General features: G+C 65.5%; 3 protein-coding genes across 6 annotated transcripts; 2 read left to right on the forward strand and 1 right to left on the reverse strand.

Annotated features, from left to right (window-relative positions):
- The first annotated feature begins 21 nt into the window (after positions 1-21).
- Positions 22-5803, forward strand: SIRT7 (sirtuin 7). Of its 2 annotated transcripts, XR_009255348.1 has the most exons (11): positions 22-171; positions 242-379; positions 493-597; positions 2220-2290; positions 2389-2461; positions 3140-3238; positions 3313-3549; positions 3698-3778; positions 3936-4042; positions 4494-4579; positions 5176-5315. XR_009255348.1 is itself a non-coding variant. In XM_058705269.1 (10 exons), the coding sequence occupies exons 1-10, from the start codon at positions 79-81 to the stop codon at positions 5372-5374; spliced, it is 1203 nt and encodes a 400-aa protein (XP_058561252.1). In that variant the 5' UTR covers positions 22-78; the 3' UTR covers positions 5375-5803. The 2 variants fall into 2 exon arrangements, 1 of the variants encoding a protein (XP_058561252.1); XM_058705269.1 differs by lacking the exon at positions 4494-4579 and having other exon boundaries at positions 5176-5803.
- Positions 5804-6201: 398 nt separating this feature from the next.
- Positions 6202-12920, forward strand: PCYT2 (phosphate cytidylyltransferase 2, ethanolamine). 3 transcript variants are annotated; one of them, XM_058705270.1, is made up of 13 exons: positions 6202-6361; positions 8069-8157; positions 8696-8857; positions 9064-9130; positions 9634-9718; positions 9911-9955; positions 10593-10731; positions 10922-11004; positions 11238-11315; positions 11519-11584; positions 11727-11792; positions 11994-12082; positions 12186-12920. In XM_058705270.1, exons 1-13 carry the CDS (start codon positions 6273-6275, stop codon positions 12295-12297), a joined length of 1170 nt encoding a protein of 389 aa, XP_058561253.1. In that variant the 5' UTR covers positions 6202-6272; the 3' UTR covers positions 12298-12920. The 3 variants fall into 3 exon arrangements, with proteins under 3 accessions (XP_058561253.1, XP_058561254.1, XP_058561255.1); XM_058705271.1 differs by lacking the exon at positions 6202-6361 and adding an exon at positions 6393-6642; XM_058705272.1 differs by lacking the exons at positions 6202-6361; positions 8069-8157 and adding an exon at positions 8165-8604.
- A 968-nt stretch (positions 12921-13888) lies between these two features.
- Positions 13889-14579, reverse strand: NPB (neuropeptide B). Its single transcript, XM_058705286.1, has 2 exons — positions 14228-14579; positions 13889-14122 (listed from the first exon to the last, which is right to left on the reverse strand). Exons 1-2 carry the CDS (start codon positions 14468-14470, stop codon positions 13994-13996), a joined length of 372 nt encoding a protein of 123 aa, XP_058561269.1. The 5' UTR covers positions 14471-14579; the 3' UTR covers positions 13889-13993.
- Between the last annotated feature and the right edge of the window lie 897 nt (positions 14580-15476).

Raw genomic sequence — 15476 nt, forward strand, 5'->3', positions numbered from 1 at the left:
CGGGGCGGACCTTGCGCGCATGCGCCGGTGCACGGCCTGCCGGGAGGCGGAAGCGGAAGCGCGGGTCTCCCGGGAGCGATGGCAGCCGGGGGTCCCAGCCGCTCGGAGCGCAAGGCGGCGGAGCGGGTCCGGAGGCTGCGGGAGGAGCAGCAGCGGGAGCGCCTCCGTCAGGTACGCCGCCGCCCGCCCCGCGCCGCGCCCCCGCCCCGCGCCGCCCTCACCGCCTGCCCCGCGCCCGCAGGTGTCGCGCATCCTGAGGAAGGCGGCAGCGGAGCGCAGCGCCGAGGAGGGCCGGCTCCTGGCCGAGAGCGAGGACCTGGTGACCGAGCTGCAGGGCCGGAGCAGGCGGCGCGAGGGCCTGAAGCGGCGGCAGGAGGAGGCGAGTCCCGGGGCCCGGTCGGCGCGGGGCTCGGTCGGCGGGCCGCCGGGGCCGGACCTCTAGCCGGGCGGGGGCGGGGGCGGGGCTTACGGCCGGCCTCGGCGTCTCGGCAGGTGTGCGACGACCCGGAGGAGCTGCGGAGGAAAGTGCGGGAGCTGGCCGGCGCCGTCCGGAACGCCAAGTACCTGGTCGTCTACACGGGCGCCGGCATCAGCACGGTACGGCGGCGAGGCGTGGGCGGCCGCGCCCCGGCGTCGGCTCCCAGGTCCGGGAGAAACCCGGAGCGCCGGGGGCGGGTGTGGGGCGCCCCCTTCTGGGTGACTGACCCAGGACCCAGGACCGAGGAGAGCACAGTCGAGAAGCTCGAAAGGACTCAAACTTCATTGAGGGCATAAATACTTGTAAACACTTGCAGTTTTTGTGATGCCCCGTTCGAGGCAAGAAGGGAAGAGGAGTAAAACAGGACATAACACGTTAGGGCTTGCAGGCACCTCCTGGTTTCAAGTCCGGGAGGTTAACTCACTGTCCCGAGGTTATGTGGGTAGAGTGAAGCCCCAGACCGTCTCCTGATTCCGCGTTCGTTGTTATTTCCTGAATGTTGAAGGAAAGTAAGTAGATCGCGAGGTAGTTAGAATTCGAGTACACCAGGTAAAGAAGAGAAACGCGTTGGGTTTGGGGACATTTTATTGAGAAGCTATCTCGGGCCGTTGAACATGGCTAGCTTTGAGAGTGTTACCTGTCCACCTAATGGGTGCCTGTCGAGTGTGACCCATGTGTGGGCCCGGCAGAGGTGAACACGGAGGATTTCTGGCCTCGGGGAGGCCGCAGGTGATGAGGGGGATGGCAGTAGCTGGCCGGGCCGGGTTGCCAGAGCAGACATGCAGACACGCCCTCCGCGGTCTCGGAGAGCTGGGACATCCATCCAGCTTGCTTTGTGTGCGAGGCGGCATTGAGGCCGGGCCTTGAAGGTTGAGTAAGGTTTTACAGGAGAGGGCCAGGGGAAGATCCAGCGAGATCGTGTAAGGGGCGCTGACCGTCCTAACTTGCAGACCCTGGTGGTCGGGTCTCCGTCCTCCAGTCATTCCTGTCGTCTCTGAAAGTCCTGCTCTTTAGTTTGCTCTGAGCATCACTGTTTGAGGTTTCTCTTTTCAGTGTGATTCAGAACCCACTGCTTGGGGTGGGCATTTTTCTGAGCCTAAACCGCAGGGAGGAGACAGGGCTCCCCAGAAGGGATGTCATTCACAGCCTAGGGAATGTAAGACTCCTTGCTCCGAGCACACCTTCTGTCTTGTCTCGTGGTGGTTTCGTTTCTCTGCATTGAGAACTAAGGACATTCAGGGTGTTTAGCTCGTCTGGAGAGGTTGGCTGTCTTTGTCAAGGGAGGTCAGGAAACACCGCATCGGGTGTCAGAACTGGGACAGACCAGCACTCCTACCTAGGGTGCCACCATTTGCTAAGTGTTTCCTGAGCACTGGCTCGGCCCTGGGGACACACAGATCAGCCTGACCCGTCCTCTCCCTTGGTTTGGAGGACAGATGGGGCTGCAGAGCCCAGGTTGTACTCGTGCTGGAGAGGCTCCCGGAGGAGGCAGGACTCCTCGGAAGCCGGAGGGAGGAGCTAGACCGGGTGGGGGCAGGGGTCCGGGCAGAGGGAAGGAGCCACTCCATCTGGGTTCAGGCAGGTTGGACTAGGAAATGCTGAGCCTGTGGAATGAACGGAGGCCAGGGCACAGACGAGTCTGGAACACATCAAGGGAAAAACGTTGAGTTTTCGTTTGGGGGAATTTTGCCAATTCCCGTAGTGATGCATTTTCACTGGCCTCGTCCTTCTGAACATGCAGGCAGCCTCTATCCCAGATTACCGGGGCCCTAATGGAGTGTGGACGCTGCTTCAGAAAGGGAGAAGCGTTAGGTAAGCAGCCTGATGCAGCCTTCCCAGCCAGTTGAGCAGGGGCAGCTTGGGCCTGACCTCACAGCTCCCCACGCCTTTGCTTCCCTTCCACCTGGCAGTGCTGCTGACCTGAGTGAGGCCGAGCCAACCCTCACCCACATGAGCATCGCCCGCTTACACGAGCAAAAGCTGGTAAGAGCCCGGTGTGGCTAGCTAGTATACTTGCCGGGTCCCTGGCACAGGACCTGGAGGGCCACCTTTGTGCCCACATGGCAACTGCATCATACCTCTGTCCCAGGGACCCCTGGGATAAGCGCCCACAGAGTGTTTTAGACTCCGGTCCTGCTTTTTCAAGAGAAGGGTAGTCTCTCGCGTGAATCGTAGGGCCGGCCTCAGGCGCAGAGCCGCTGGTGGCTTTTCCCCCCCCGTGTTTCTCTCACATTGTCCCCGCAGACCTCAGAAGCCACCTAGGTCCGGGGGAGGCTTGTGGGAACTCTAAAGACCCTCTGCCGAGCGCTTTCAACCAAGTAGGGAAGGGTCAGTCCCCCTGGTCCTTCAGTGACCTGAAACATAATGACCCAAGAGAGTGTCACTTCGGGCCCCAGCCCCTTCCCTGCCGAGAGCAAACAGCTGCACTCCCAGCTCGCTAAGTGCTTCCGGGTTGGTCGGGGGCAGCTTGGGTTCCCCCCCACCCCCACCCCCCTAGACCTGCTGCTGGGACCGGCCTGCCGCTCCGGTTTTGCCTGCGAGGCTCCACACGGGTCGGAGCTGCCCTGGTTTGGGGACTCTGGGCAGGGTCAAGGACTGCTTTCACTACTGAGCACAGCCCCTCACAGGCCACCTGCTGACTTGCCCTTCCTTGCCCCGCAGGTGCAGCACGTGGTGTCTCAGAACTGTGACGGGCTCCACCTGCGGAGCGGGCTGCCGCGGACGGCCATCTCGGAGCTCCACGGGAACATGTACATTGAAGTGAGCGGTCCCTCTGGGATTCGCGGGCCTGTGCGGGCCAGCGGCTCCTGCTCACGGCGCCCTCTCCTCCTCAGGTCTGTACAGCCTGCACACCCAACAGGGAATACGTGAGGGTGTTTGATGTGACTGAGCGCACCGCCCTGCACCGGCACCAGACGGGCCGGGCCTGCCACAAGTGTGGGGCCCAGCTCCGGGACACCATTGTGCACTTTGGGGAGCGGGGCACGCTGGGGCAGCCTCTGAACTGGGAGGCAGCCACTGAGGCTGCCAGCAAGGCAGACACGATCCTGTGTTTAGGTTCCAGCCTAAAGGTACGTGAACAGCGCCGCGGACGGGACCGGAGGGGAGGGGAGGGGAGAACTGCCAGTCCCTGGCCAGTTCAGTGTTAGAAGCTAGCTTCCTGTAGCTTCGTTCGCTGTTGTGCATGTGGTCTTTCTGTCCGTCCGTCCATTCCTGCAGGTTCTAAAGAAGTATCCACGGCTCTGGTGCATGACCAAGCCCCCCAGCAGGCGGCCCAAGCTCTACATTGTAAACTTGCAGGTAACTTGAGCACCCAGAGACACCTCCTTAGACCTGGGCCTTAGAACAGGAGAACCAGAGAGTTCCTGGATGTTCGTGTCCTGGGTCACAGAGATATGGCAGGAAAGGGCCATTGGGAAGAAGTGAGGTATCCTCACTCGCCTTCCCCTGTCCCCAGTGGACCCCGAAGGATGACTGGGCTGCCCTGAAGCTTCATGGGAAGTGTGATGACGTCATGCAGCTCCTCATGGACGAGCTGGGCCTGGAGATCCCCCCCTACAGCAGGTGAGGGGGGCACGGGTGCATCCCCCCCCTTCCCTGCCCTGTGTGGATGGACCGCGTCTGTCTTTTCTCGTGAACTGAGTGTAGAGAATGCTCTGAGTTGTCGCAGATGGTGTCTGAGGCGTGACCCCAGCTTGGTGGCCTCTGCCAGCAAGGGGGAGTGGCAGAGGCATCAGCTGAGGCCCCCCGGCTGGTGTGACTCCCCATGGGGAGAGAGAATGTGCCAGTGTGTGCCTGGAGAGCCCCCCTCCTACCTCCGACAGCCTGGACGCGAAGGTGCCTTGAAGGGACGTGGTCTCGGCATCTCCAAACAGGATCTCGGTGCACTCGGTTCGGGGAGCTGGTGTACTTTGGGGAAGCTTAAACTGTACCTTAATACAGAATTTGTGATAATTTAGACGTGGTGTATGTATTGAGTAAAAAGTTTACACTTTCTTTCTCTGTGAATTTTCAGGGTCTTATAGGGGAAATCAATAACTTCTTTTAATCAAAGGGTTCAAGAATTAAGGATCCCTTCACCTTCTGGGCCTGGCAATTCTTGTATGTTATGTTTGTGCTGTTCTGTAATGTGGGCCTATTGTGTACTGTATTTTTTTTTTTTTTACATTAACTTAGCTCATTTTCTTTATCAGTGCTTATCTGTATCTTAAGTTTATGATATGTGGTTCTACATCTCCGTCAGACACATGATCTCTTCACGGTGTAGTCTGTAGGCCGCGCCTCCCTAGTCAGCTGGCCTTTCCCGCCCCCTCCCCCACCCCCCCCATCAGGTCTGGCAGTCTGGGAAGAGGGAGAGGGTCTGGCCCACCCACCCCTGACCATACAATTGAAAGGTGGGACCCAGAGTTGCTAGTGACCAACCGCTGCCCCACCTTGGGCGCGCACAGCCTGCTCGATCACCAGCAAGGACGCTGAGTTCTCGGGGGCCGAGCTGGTCTGAATCACTCAGGAACCTTAGCCGTCCGGCAGCTGCTCTGTAGCTCGGGTGTGACGGAACTGCCGCTAGGCAGAGCCTGGCCACAGTTCAGACCCCAGGGGAGGGCAGCAGGGTGACCGCAGTCAGCTTTCCCGCCCTGGGGCAGGTTGTGACTGAGGGGCTCCCAGGCACGTCTGACCCAGCTTTCCCTTTTCGGTAGGTGGCAGGACCCGATCTTCTCCCTGGCGACCCCCCTGCGTGCGGGTGAAGAAGGCACCCACAGTCGGAAGTCGCTGTGCAGGAGCCGCGAGGAGCCCCCGCCCGGAGAGCGGGCTGCGCCACTTAGCCCCGCCCCGGTGCTGGGAGGCTGGTTTGGCAGGGGCTGCACTAAACGCACAAAAAGGAAGAAAGTAACGTAACCCGGTGCTTGACGGGAACAGTTGGCACTTTGCAGAGGACGGAACGCCTGTTCGTGGGGGGCCCGGCCAGGACTGCCCCGGGGTCCAGCCAGAATCCTCTGGCCGGAAGCCCCCTTGCACCGCTGTGCGTGTCTCCGGGAGGACGCCTCGCCTGTGCAGCCTTTGCATAAAGCAGCGGCGGCGGCCGTGCCGTTCTTTGGGGACAGAGCTCGGGTCGTTGCACAGCTGGCCGGCCGAGAGGAAGCGCGGCTGCCTTACCTCATTCACCAGGCTAGTCTCAGGGGCCTCAACCCTCTTTCTACTACTTCGTACTGAAACCTGTTAACTTTATAGGAACCTCTTTCCGTGTGGGGTTTGCGGCAGAGGGGTGGTTTTGGGCCTCGGCTCTCAGCAGCCCTTTTTATTGTTATTAAACATCTCAGCACTGTCCCTCGAGTGTCCTGTGACTGTCCAGCTGGCGCGTGGTGGGGGGCGGGCGCCCCGCCGGGCTGGCTCGTGGGGCTGGGGGACGGGACAGGACGGGGCGGGGACGCTGGTCCCCACGTGGCCCTGCCCCGCCTCTTCGGCCAGGTGCGCTGACGCTATTGGCCGCGCGGGGGAGACGGACTTTCCGGAGGCCGCCGGGCGGGGCGGGGGCAGGGCTCGGCGGTGGCGGCTCACGCCATTGGCCGCGCGCCGAGGGGCGGGGCTCGGTTCCGGGGCGGCCCCGTAGCTCACGCCATTGGCCGCGGGCTGTGGGCGGCGGGCGGGGCGCCGGGGGGCGGGACGGTGCTCGCCATTGGCCGCGCGCGGCGGGTGAGGCCCGCGTGACGCCGCGTGCGCCGGGTGGGGCGGGGCCGGCGGGCGGCGGCCGCTGGGAGTCGGGGAACCGGCCGGGCCGCGCCGCCGCTGCGGGGCCATGATCCGGAACGGGCACGGGGCGACCCGGGGCGCCGAGCCGCCGGGGCCGGGGGGCAGGCGCGCCGTGCGAGTGTGGTGCGACGGCTGGTGAGCGCGGGCGGCCGGGGCGGGGGCGGCTGGGCTGGGGCCGCCGCCCGGAGACGTGCCTGTGGCCCTGCCTGCGCCCGGTGTCCGGGGCGGCCGTGGATCGCGAGGGGCGGGCAGCGAGTCGGGGCCGACCCGCGCCCGCCCCGCCGCGGACGGCTGTGGGCCACAGCCCCCCGGCGCTGCCGCTCCCGCCGCTAAGCCGCCCGCCCGAATCTTGGCCGGTGGCAGCGCGGGGCGAGGGTGTCCGGTCCCCGCGACAGGAATCACGTTGGTGTTGTGAGGTGCGCCCCCTCGGAAGGAGCCGTGTGCTGCCCAGCTCGCCTATCGCTAGATCGGAGAGATTCCCCTGGGTTGCCTGGGCAGGGATCTGGGCAGGACTTGCTGCTGTCCCAGACCCCCAGTGAGGCCCCCAGGTCCCCGGGGCCATCCCAGGAGGGTTACAGTGCCCCCTCCCTTCTCTCTTCTGGCCAGCCAGACAGCTGGACTTGTTTCAAGATAAGTTTGGGGCTGTCAACAGATAAGAGGAAGACTGACCTCTACTGAGGTCTTGCCAACTAGAGTGCTTTCTCCCACCTTTACTTAATGGAAGCCGAGACAGGGCAGCCCCCATCCCTGCTAGCTTACAGCTTCCAAGGAGAGCAAGAGGGGCTGCCGTGACTTTGCAGCTGCACCACAGTCACCCGGGGCAGAGGGAGCGTGGCTTCTGTTGGTGGACTCTGACCTTGGCCCTGGTCGGGCCGGGCCCCTACCCCAGCAGGCCACCCATGGCCACACGGGCCACAGCAGCTAGGACACACCCTGCACCCCTGGCCCAGCCCGTGCAGTGAGCTTAAGGACCAGTCGTGCCTCTGGATTTGGACTTTTCTTCCCTCACCCCAGGGCCGGAGCCATGTGACCCCACAGGCTTCTGTGCCGGGACTGGTGCACTGTGGCGGGAGTAGCAGGTGGCATGGAGTGGAAGAGGGTCACCTGGAGAAGCGGGGGCAGTGTCACCTACTCAGGAGACAACATGAAGCTAGAAGGAAACAAAGCTCCTGTGGGGCTAACTTGGGGCCCCCAGAGAAACGTGCGGGTTCCCCTCGGCACACGCGGGGAGTGCGTGAGTCTTCAGCTGAGAAGTTACTCTTAACCAGGCCTAGATCAAAGGAGAAGAGCTCTACAACCAGAGGCCAGGGAGGTGGTGGTTGGCCCCAGAGAGCAGAGGCTCGCTGAGTTTCCAGAGGCCAGGGGGGAACAAGCAGGATTTCCGAAGCTAGCAGTTGCTTTTGCTCATTTTTGGACTTTGTTTTGTGTTGGCCCCAAGACTGTCCACCTGCCTCAGAGTGGAACAGAGTCCAGCCCGCTCCTAAGTTACTGTCAGTTTAAAGCTTAAAGGGGTTGCCTGCCACAGTTGGCGTTTGGACAGCGGAGGGGCTGAGAGCAAAGGGCAGAGCTCCGTGGCAGGTCTGGGGCGCACGGTCTGTGCCGTGTGCTCCCCGGCCCTGGGGACCAGCAGGCCTTGCCCCTGGGCACAGTCCGGCGCCCGTCACGCTTGCCGAATGTGGCCCAGGGTGCGGTGCTGTGGAGAGCCGGCTACCCCCCTCCCCCTGAAAGCCCAGGCTCAGCCCCAGTGGCGGCTCGTCAGAGGCTGCACCCCCCGCACCTCTGCTCCCAGCTGCCCACTGCGCGTCCTCAGCACAGGGACTCAGCGCCCTGTCCTTTTCACAGCTACGACATGGTGCATTACGGCCACTCTAACCAGCTGCGCCAGGCACGGGCCATGGGCGACTACCTCATCGTGGGTGTGCACACCGATGGTAAGCTGGGGCCGCCGCCTTTCACTAACTCTGCAGGGCCCTGCGAGGGGTGAGACCAGACCCAAGGCCGTCTTTCTGAAGATCACAGCTCAGCATGCTCACCCCGACTCCAGACCCAGACTTAGCGCCCCCAGGGCTTTCCCGCTGTGCGTCTCACATTGAGCAGTGCAGCCAACGGACCAAGCCTCCGGCTCTGCCGCCCACTCCACACACACATCCGCATCGACCTGCTTCCCAGGGCCTTCGAGGACTGAGCACCCACTTGTCAAAGGGAGCGCTTGACTACCTGGAACCCGATGAAGGGACTGTGTAGTTGTCCAGCAAACACATCGTGAGCACCTGCGCTGGCCCGTAGAGGACAGAGCGGTGTCCGCTTGGGTGTGTTCCTGCCCTGTGGGCCGAGGGCGCAGTGACAGAGACAGCTGCCCGCGACGGAGCTTACGCGTGGTCAGAGACTGCTCGGTGCCGGGTGGGGGCTCCTGTGGCCCAGCCCCCCCAGAGCTCACAGGTCTCATCCTTGTCCTTTCTCCGGCTCTAGAGGAGATTTCCAAGCACAAGGGGCCCCCGGTGTTCACTCAGGAGGAGAGATACAAGATGGTACAGGCCATCAAGTGGGTGGACGAGGTGGTGCCAGCCGCTCCCTACGTCACCACGCTGGAGACGCTGGACAAGTACAGCTGCGACTTCTGTGTCCATGGCGGTGAGTGGGCGGGGCTGGGGCTCTGGGACCTCCGCACACTTGGGGCAGCAGCACCGAGGCCTCGGGGGATCTGGGAAAGGCCTGGCTCCTTCCCCGCTAGCGAGTCCCCGCGTGCCAGGCGGGCCTGGGAGGAGGGTTGGGGGTCCTAAAAGTCTGCGTGGCTCTGGGTTGAGGATCCTCGTTCCCGTGCGTGTGTTGCCCCTTAGATGACATCACACTGACCGTAGACGGCAGGGACACCTACGAGGAAGTGAAGCAGGCTGGGAGGTACAGGTGAGCCGCAGCAAGGGTCCCGCCTTCTCGAGGAGTGGGGCTCGAAGCTTCCCCCAGGCTCTGGCTGCCCGCGAGGAAATTGGCCGTGGCCCGCGTCTAGCGGGCAGGGCCGCAGCGTGGGGGGCTGGCGTGTCGTAGGCCTACAGTAGGCGCACGGGGCCGTGACCGGGGAGCGGGTTCTGTCGCCGGTGACTAACTCAGAAGGCCGGCGCGGCCCGGCACGCCCTTGGCAGAGAACGCGCCGCAGGGCGAGACCTGAGAGTCCGGGGTGCGGCGGGGCCGGAGCTGCCGCCTCCCCGAGGCTGGCCTGCCCACCCAGCGCCTCACGCTTGGGGTTTAGCAGCGTTTTTCCTCTATTCTGTCATTTCCTTCAGCTGCTAAAAGCACAGTGGCCTTCCCGCTCTCTGGTCTGCACGCGGCACGGCGGGGGGCTGGGGTGAGCCGGAGGTGGGGCCTCTCGACCGTGTCCAGGACGCGAGCCCTGACCCCACCTCTGTCCCCAGAGAGTGCAGGCGCACCCAGGGCGTGTCCACCACAGACCTCGTGGGCCGTATGTTGCTGGTGACCAAGGCGCATCACAGCTGTGAGGCGAGTCTGGGGGGGGGGCCCGGGTGGCATCCTCGACGTCCCGGGGCTGAGGACACCGCTGGGAGCGAGGGAGCACCCAGCCTGCCGTGTCCTGACCCCTGTGTGGGCTCCAGGACAGTGAGTCTTGGGGGTCCTGGGGTTGGTCGTGTCCGGAGGGCAAGGCCCCTCAACATCCCGCATCCTTCCGTTCAGGAGATGTCCTCCGAGTACCGGGAATACGCAGACAGCTTTGGCAAGGTGAGCACTGACGTCCCCCCGCCGGGCCACCCCTGGGGAAAGGCCGGCCGGGCCCCTCACCCAGCCCCTGCCTTCTGCGCCCTGGCTGGGCACTGACCACCGGGCCTGGCAAACTGGCCGGTCACAGCGGCCCCTGTCTGGTGGCCTCTAACTGGACGGCCTGGTCCTCTCTCCCTTTGTGACCCCCTCACCTGACACCCGGGAAGGAAGGAGACGCTTTCCTCCGAAGGCTCCTCCCAGGTGACCAGAAGGTGGTCTCAGGGTGCTGGATCCCCACAGGGGCCGCGTCCACCGGCGGGCCAGTTGTCAGGCCGTGGCGGTGTTGGCCGCAGTGCCTGCCGTGGCCATGGGGTGGAGCCATGTCCTGCTGGTCACAGGGACCTTACCCAGCCTGGCCCTGGAATGGACTGGGCATGGCCCGCTGGGCCCCCACCGTCCGGCACACAGACGGTTGAGCGAGCTGGCAGGCTGCGGCTGGGGCTCGGGTTCTGGTCCACGGTCCCTGCTGCCTGCTCCCAGAAGAGCCGGGCAGGCAGGTGTGGGCAGCCCCAGGCTCAGAGGAGGGGCTCGGGGGTGGGGACAGGTGAAGGACGTGCCTGCGAGGCGTGTCACCGACCAGACCCCTCTCGGCTTACAGTGCCCGGGGGGACGGAACCCCTGGACGGGGGTGTCACAGTTCCTGCAGACGTCCCAGAAGATCATCCAGTTTGCTTCTGGGAAAGAACCCCAGCCAGGGGAGACGGTCATCTACGTGGCTGGCGCCTTTGACCTGTTCCGTATCCTCTGGGACCTAGTGGGAGGGTCGCCCCCGTCCTGGGCCTTTTCTTTGCATAGCCACGTCTGTACCACCGGGCCACGGGACCCAGAGGGGCCTCACTGACTCCACGGGCCCCCAGACTGGGGTGGAGTGTGAGGGAGCCGGCCGGGGCCCCCTGTTCTCTTACCCGCTCCTTAACTGCGGCATGGACATCGGCCACGTGGACTTCCTGGAGAAGGTGCACGGCCTGGCAGAGAGGCCCTACGTCATCGCTGGCCTGCACTTTGACCAGGTCTCACTCCCTGGACAGCGGATAGGGTGTGGGGGCCCGCGGGGGTTCCTGGGGTGGAGGTTGGGTCGGGGGGGCCCACAGGAGGTGAGGCCTTGGATGCTGGTGGAGGCGGAGGACACAAACCGGGGCCTCTTCTGGGGACCGGGGCGGCCCCACCCACAAGGGACCGTTGGGGGATCACGGCCCTCACCCGCCCTGGGTTGCCTGCTCACCCGACCTCGCTCTGGCCCTAGGAGGTCAACCACTACAAGGGGAAGAACTACCCCATCATGAACCTGCACGAGCGGACCCTAAGCGTGCTGGCCTGCCGGGTACGTGCCGAGGCGGGTGGCCTGGGTGGTGTCTCCTTCCCAGGCTCATGGTCCCAGGGCATCCAGGAGGCTTGGGCTTCCGGCCGGCCAGCCCCACCGTGCTGCCGCCCCAGGCCCTGCTTCCTTAGCATCGAGAGCCCTCTCCCGGCACCCTCTGGCCGGGCAGGCTCCTAGCTAACCACCTGTGCTCCGTGTCTGCGTAGTACGTGTCGGAAGTGGTGATCGGGGCCCCATATTCGGTCACAGCGGAGCTCCTGGACCACTTTAAGGTGAGGCTGCTGGCCGGCCAGGTCGCAGGGGAGGCCAGGCTGAGAACACGGCTGCAGCCTCTCCCTAGGAGGGCCCTGAGTGCCGGGGAGGACCGGGGGGAGGGGGGGGGCCCGTACTCCCTGATCCCTGCTCCCTCCCCAGGTGGACCTGGTGTGTCACGGGAAGACGGAGATCGTGCCCGACAAGGACGGCTCAGACCCTTACCAGGTGGGTTGTGCTGGGCCTGCGCCGGGCGGGAGGTTTCTCAGCCACCTAGCGTCCCCGGGGCCTCACGACGCCTGGGACCCAGGCAGGACTGACGGCACCCGTTCTGGTCTCCCTGAGGGCCCCCTGGGCCCGGGCAGCTGGGCAGTGTCCTCAGGTTCCAGAGGAGGGTCCTCATCTTCTCCCCTCCCCGCTGGCCCCCAGGAGCCCAAGAGAAGGGGCATCTTCTGTCAGATCGACAGTGGGAACGACCTTACCACGGACCTCATCGTCCAGCGCATCATCAAGAACAGGTGAGAGGGGTCCTGGCGGGGCCCGGGGGGGGGGGGGGGGGGGGGGCGAGAGAGCCACGGGGCCCAGGCCCGGGCACACGGCTCACCCTGGCCTGGCCCCCAGGCTAGAGTACGAGGCCCGGAACCAGAAGAAGGAGGCCAAGGAGTTGGCTTTCCTGGAGGCCAGGCGTCGGCAGGAGGTGCATCCCGAGAGGGAGAGTGACTGTGACTTCTGACCAGAGGAAGGTCACCGGAGCGCCCGGGTGCCGGCCCTCCCCCTGCTCTGCTCCCTGCGCCTTGAGGGCTTGGCTCCCGCGGTTTTAACAAAGCCTCCGGTGTTCCCTCTGACTGGCCCCGTCTCGGAAGGGCCAGAGTGGAGGACGCTGCCTCCCACCCCACCGGCCAGGTGCCCTTCCCGCTGAGCCGCACAGAGAGGGCCCGCGGCACGGTGGGGCGGCTCGGCGAACGGGGTGAGCAGAGGGCACCTGCGGCTGGAGGGGCGCTGCCCTGTGTGCCGGTGGAGGCCCAGCTCAGCTCTCCCTGCCCCCGAAGCTCCACAGACCCAGGACGGCCCTGCTGTCCAGCTCGAGGCGGTGCCCGTTCCGCCCTTTGGATCATTGAAGCCAGCTTCATGGGAGCAGAGAGCCAAGGGGGGCACCCCCTTTCCGTCTCAGGGTACAGACCGTGCCATCTCCTGCGTGGATACCTGTTGACCCGTGGCACGTCCCTGGTGCCCTGGGCCTGGCTGTTGGGCGCTGTGCCCCCCACTTCCCTGGCCGGCCTCGCTGCTCCCCCACAGACTGTTCTTGATTTTGTACCTGACTGGCTGGCGCACAACCCAATAAACCTGGTGGGAGGTGCTCTGTGTTGGGCTCTTGGCCCTGCTCCCCGCCCCACCATCCACGTACCGAGGGCGCGGCAGGCAACGTGGCAGCGAGGAACCTCCCCCCCTCCCCAGTTTAGGACCCCAAGATGCTTCAGGCTGAATCCTGTGAAGGGAGGTCCAGATCGGCCTCCCTGGGGCGGGGGGACAGGAATCCACCGGGACTCCCGGCAAGTGTGGGGGAGGCCGCTGCAGACCCGGCCGCACCCTCCTCGAGGGTGGGGACCACGTGCTTCGCTGTGGGTCAGAGGAGAGGTGAACGCAGGGCTCCCAGGCCTCAGGAGGGGCCGCCTGGGCCCCGCGCAGTTCTGGTGCCGGGGCCTCTGAGCAGCCCAGACCAGCCCCTAGATGCTGCGCCGCTGGCGGCCTCCCCCCTGCTGCCTGGCCTGTTTGCTCGTTCCTTCGACCCGAGGACCCGCTGCCCTGTGCTCAGTACTTTGAGGCCTTTGGGGAACCACCCAGGAGCCGCCCCTCCAGCAAGGGACAGCTTTGTCCTCAAAGCCAGGAAGCAAGGCAGAGCCAGAGTGGGCATCCCTGAGGCAGGAGGGTCCCCCCCCTTCCCCCCCGGGATAGGGCAGTCACAGAGGAATTCTCTGACCAGGACACTGGAACTGGCTTAGACGACTCAGGCAGCACCTCCCAGGGGAACCCGGGAGCTGCGTGGACAAAGGTAGGGAGGTGAAGGGGCTGGAGAGGCAGGACGCGGAGACCACCTCCGGGAGCCGGAGTGGGAGCAGGAGCGGGGCGTGGGGCTAGGCTTCCAGTGCCCCAGGAGGGCGGTGTGGATTTGGGGATGGTGCCTCTGTGCGGGCTATCTCACCACAGCCTGGTGGCCCAGAGCCGGATGGGGGCCGGGAGCATCTGGAGACAGGTCAGGTGTGCAGGTCCCGCGGCGTCTACACAAGCCTACCCGCCCGCCCCTCTACCCCCACTCAGAGTCCGGCTGCGCTTCTCATTTATTCATTTAGCCGTTTACTGCGGGCACGGAGGGGGCACTGGGGGCACCGGCCAGGGCCAGATGAGGTCCAGGTCTCCGCGGTGGTCGGGGCTTAGGCGCTGCCACAGTCAGCAGCGCGGAGCGACAGGAACACGTCCGCCCGGCACTGGAAGGTGGCCCGGCCGTCGGGGAGCCTCTGGCAGCTCTGCAGATTCGGGGTCACGTCCTTGACACACACGGTCTGGGGGCGGGAAGAGGCTGAGGGAGCGACCGACGCCCCCAGCGCCCGCGCCCCGCCCCCCCCACGCCCCCCGCCGCCCGCGCCCCCTCCGGCGGCCACACTCACGAGGCTCCGCAGGCTGGGTCGCGGCTCCGCGAAGGCGCCGGCCCGGCCCCGGGGTCCCGCGCCCACGGGGGGCGCGGAGCGGCGCGCGTACGGGGACCTGCGGAAGCCGGACAGCAGTCCCGCGGCGCGGCCCACCGAGTAGTAGCTGGGCCCCGCCGCCTGCTTGTACCACGCGAGGCCGGGCGGCGCCAGCAGCAGGCACAGCGCCAGGGCGGCGGCCACCAGCGGCGCGGACCGGGCCATGGGGACGCGGGGCGGCGGCGGGCGGCGGGGCTCGGAGCTCCAGCCGCGGCCGCGGCCGCCTTATATCTGTGGCCGGCGGGGCGCGGGGGCGGGCGCGGAGCACCTGGCGGGCCCCGCCTCGCGGAGCGGAGCGAGCAGCCGTGCTGGGCAGCGCCTCCGCGCCTGCCGGGGATGGGGCCCCATCCTCCCCCACCCCTGCCCACGGTCCTGCCCGGGTAGAGCCTCAGCCGGAGCAGGGGCAAGCGGGACTGCACTGAACCTCCAAGTAGCCGGAGGGCGCGCGGCCCTAAGAGTTCTACCCCTTGGAGGGCCTCAGTGCTCAAGGTTGGGGAGAGAGCCACCGGGCCCTAGGGACACTTTATCCTGCCCTAAAGAGGCACTGATCCCAGGGCCAGGGCTCCCTGAGGGGATCAAAGCCTGGGTGGGCCTGGGTGCCCCACACCCACGGGGGAAGGTTCTACCAACACGGCTGCTACTACTGAGGTCCTTTAGGAAGAGGTGGGCGGCAAGGCCAGGCCTGACCTCAGGGAAACCAGACCCAGGGACAGCTGACCAGAATCCGCAGGCCCTTCCCACCCAGCTCTGCCCCAGCCGTGGGTGGCCTCGGGAGCCTCAGGCCTCTCGGTGAACCCCAGTGTTCAATAGGAGATGAATCAGACCCAGTCCCTGCCTCAAGCCACAGACAGATGGGAAAACAGCCGCCCCGCCGCCGGAGGGCAAGCAGAGTGGCTCACTGGAGGGAGAGAGTTGGCAAAGGCAGGTGGGATGAGCGGGTGCCTCCCGGAGGAGGGAGAGCAGCCCGAGGTTAGGGAGTCCTGAGCAGAGACACATGGCTGGATGTGAGCAGGGCCTGGTGGGCAGCTCCGTGTTCAGCCTGAGGCCCAGCGGGCCCGGGGAGGACCAGGCTGGAGCCCACTGCAGAAAAGTCCCAAGTGGCAGGTAAGTGGGAACAGCCTGGAGGAGGGGCTGTGACCTTGGGCAAGTTGGCAAGCCCTCGGAGGCGGCG

The sequence above is a fragment of the Neofelis nebulosa genome, chromosome 16 (genome assembly GCF_028018385.1).
Source record: "Neofelis nebulosa isolate mNeoNeb1 chromosome 16, mNeoNeb1.pri, whole genome shotgun sequence".
NCBI lineage: Eukaryota > Metazoa > Chordata > Mammalia > Carnivora > Felidae > Neofelis > Neofelis nebulosa.

What these genes read in the sequence shown, in the direction of transcription:
- PCYT2 (XM_058705270.1), top strand. Translation starts at nt 6,273, where the DNA reads ATGATCCGGAACGGGCACGGGGCGACCCGGGGCGCCGAGCCGCCGGGG. An exon ending in CGACTTCTGTGTCCATGGCG is followed by an intron (nt 8,858 to 9,063) that starts GTGAGTGGGCGG and finishes GTTGCCCCTTAG; the next exon opens with ATGACATCACACTGACCGTA. An exon ending in TGGCGCCTTTGACCTGTTCC is followed by an intron (nt 10,732 to 10,921) that starts GTATCCTCTGGG and finishes ACTGCGGCATGG; the next exon opens with ACATCGGCCACGTGGACTTC.
- NPB (XM_058705286.1), bottom strand. Translation starts at nt 14,470, where the DNA reads ATGGCCCGGTCCGCGCCGCTGGTGGCCGCCGCCCTGGCGCTGTGCCTG. An exon ending in GACCCAGCCTGCGGAGCCTC is followed by an intron (nt 14,123 to 14,227) that starts GTGAGTGTGGCC and finishes TCCCGCCCCCAG; the next exon opens with ACCGTGTGTGTCAAGGACGT.
- SIRT7 (XM_058705269.1), top strand. Translation starts at nt 79, where the DNA reads ATGGCAGCCGGGGGTCCCAGCCGCTCGGAGCGCAAGGCGGCGGAGCGG. An exon ending in TGAAGCGGCGGCAGGAGGAG is followed by an intron (nt 380 to 492) that starts GCGAGTCCCGGG and finishes GCGTCTCGGCAG; the next exon opens with GTGTGCGACGACCCGGAGGA. An exon ending in ACGGGAACATGTACATTGAA is followed by an intron (nt 3,239 to 3,312) that starts GTGAGCGGTCCC and finishes TCTCCTCCTCAG; the next exon opens with GTCTGTACAGCCTGCACACC.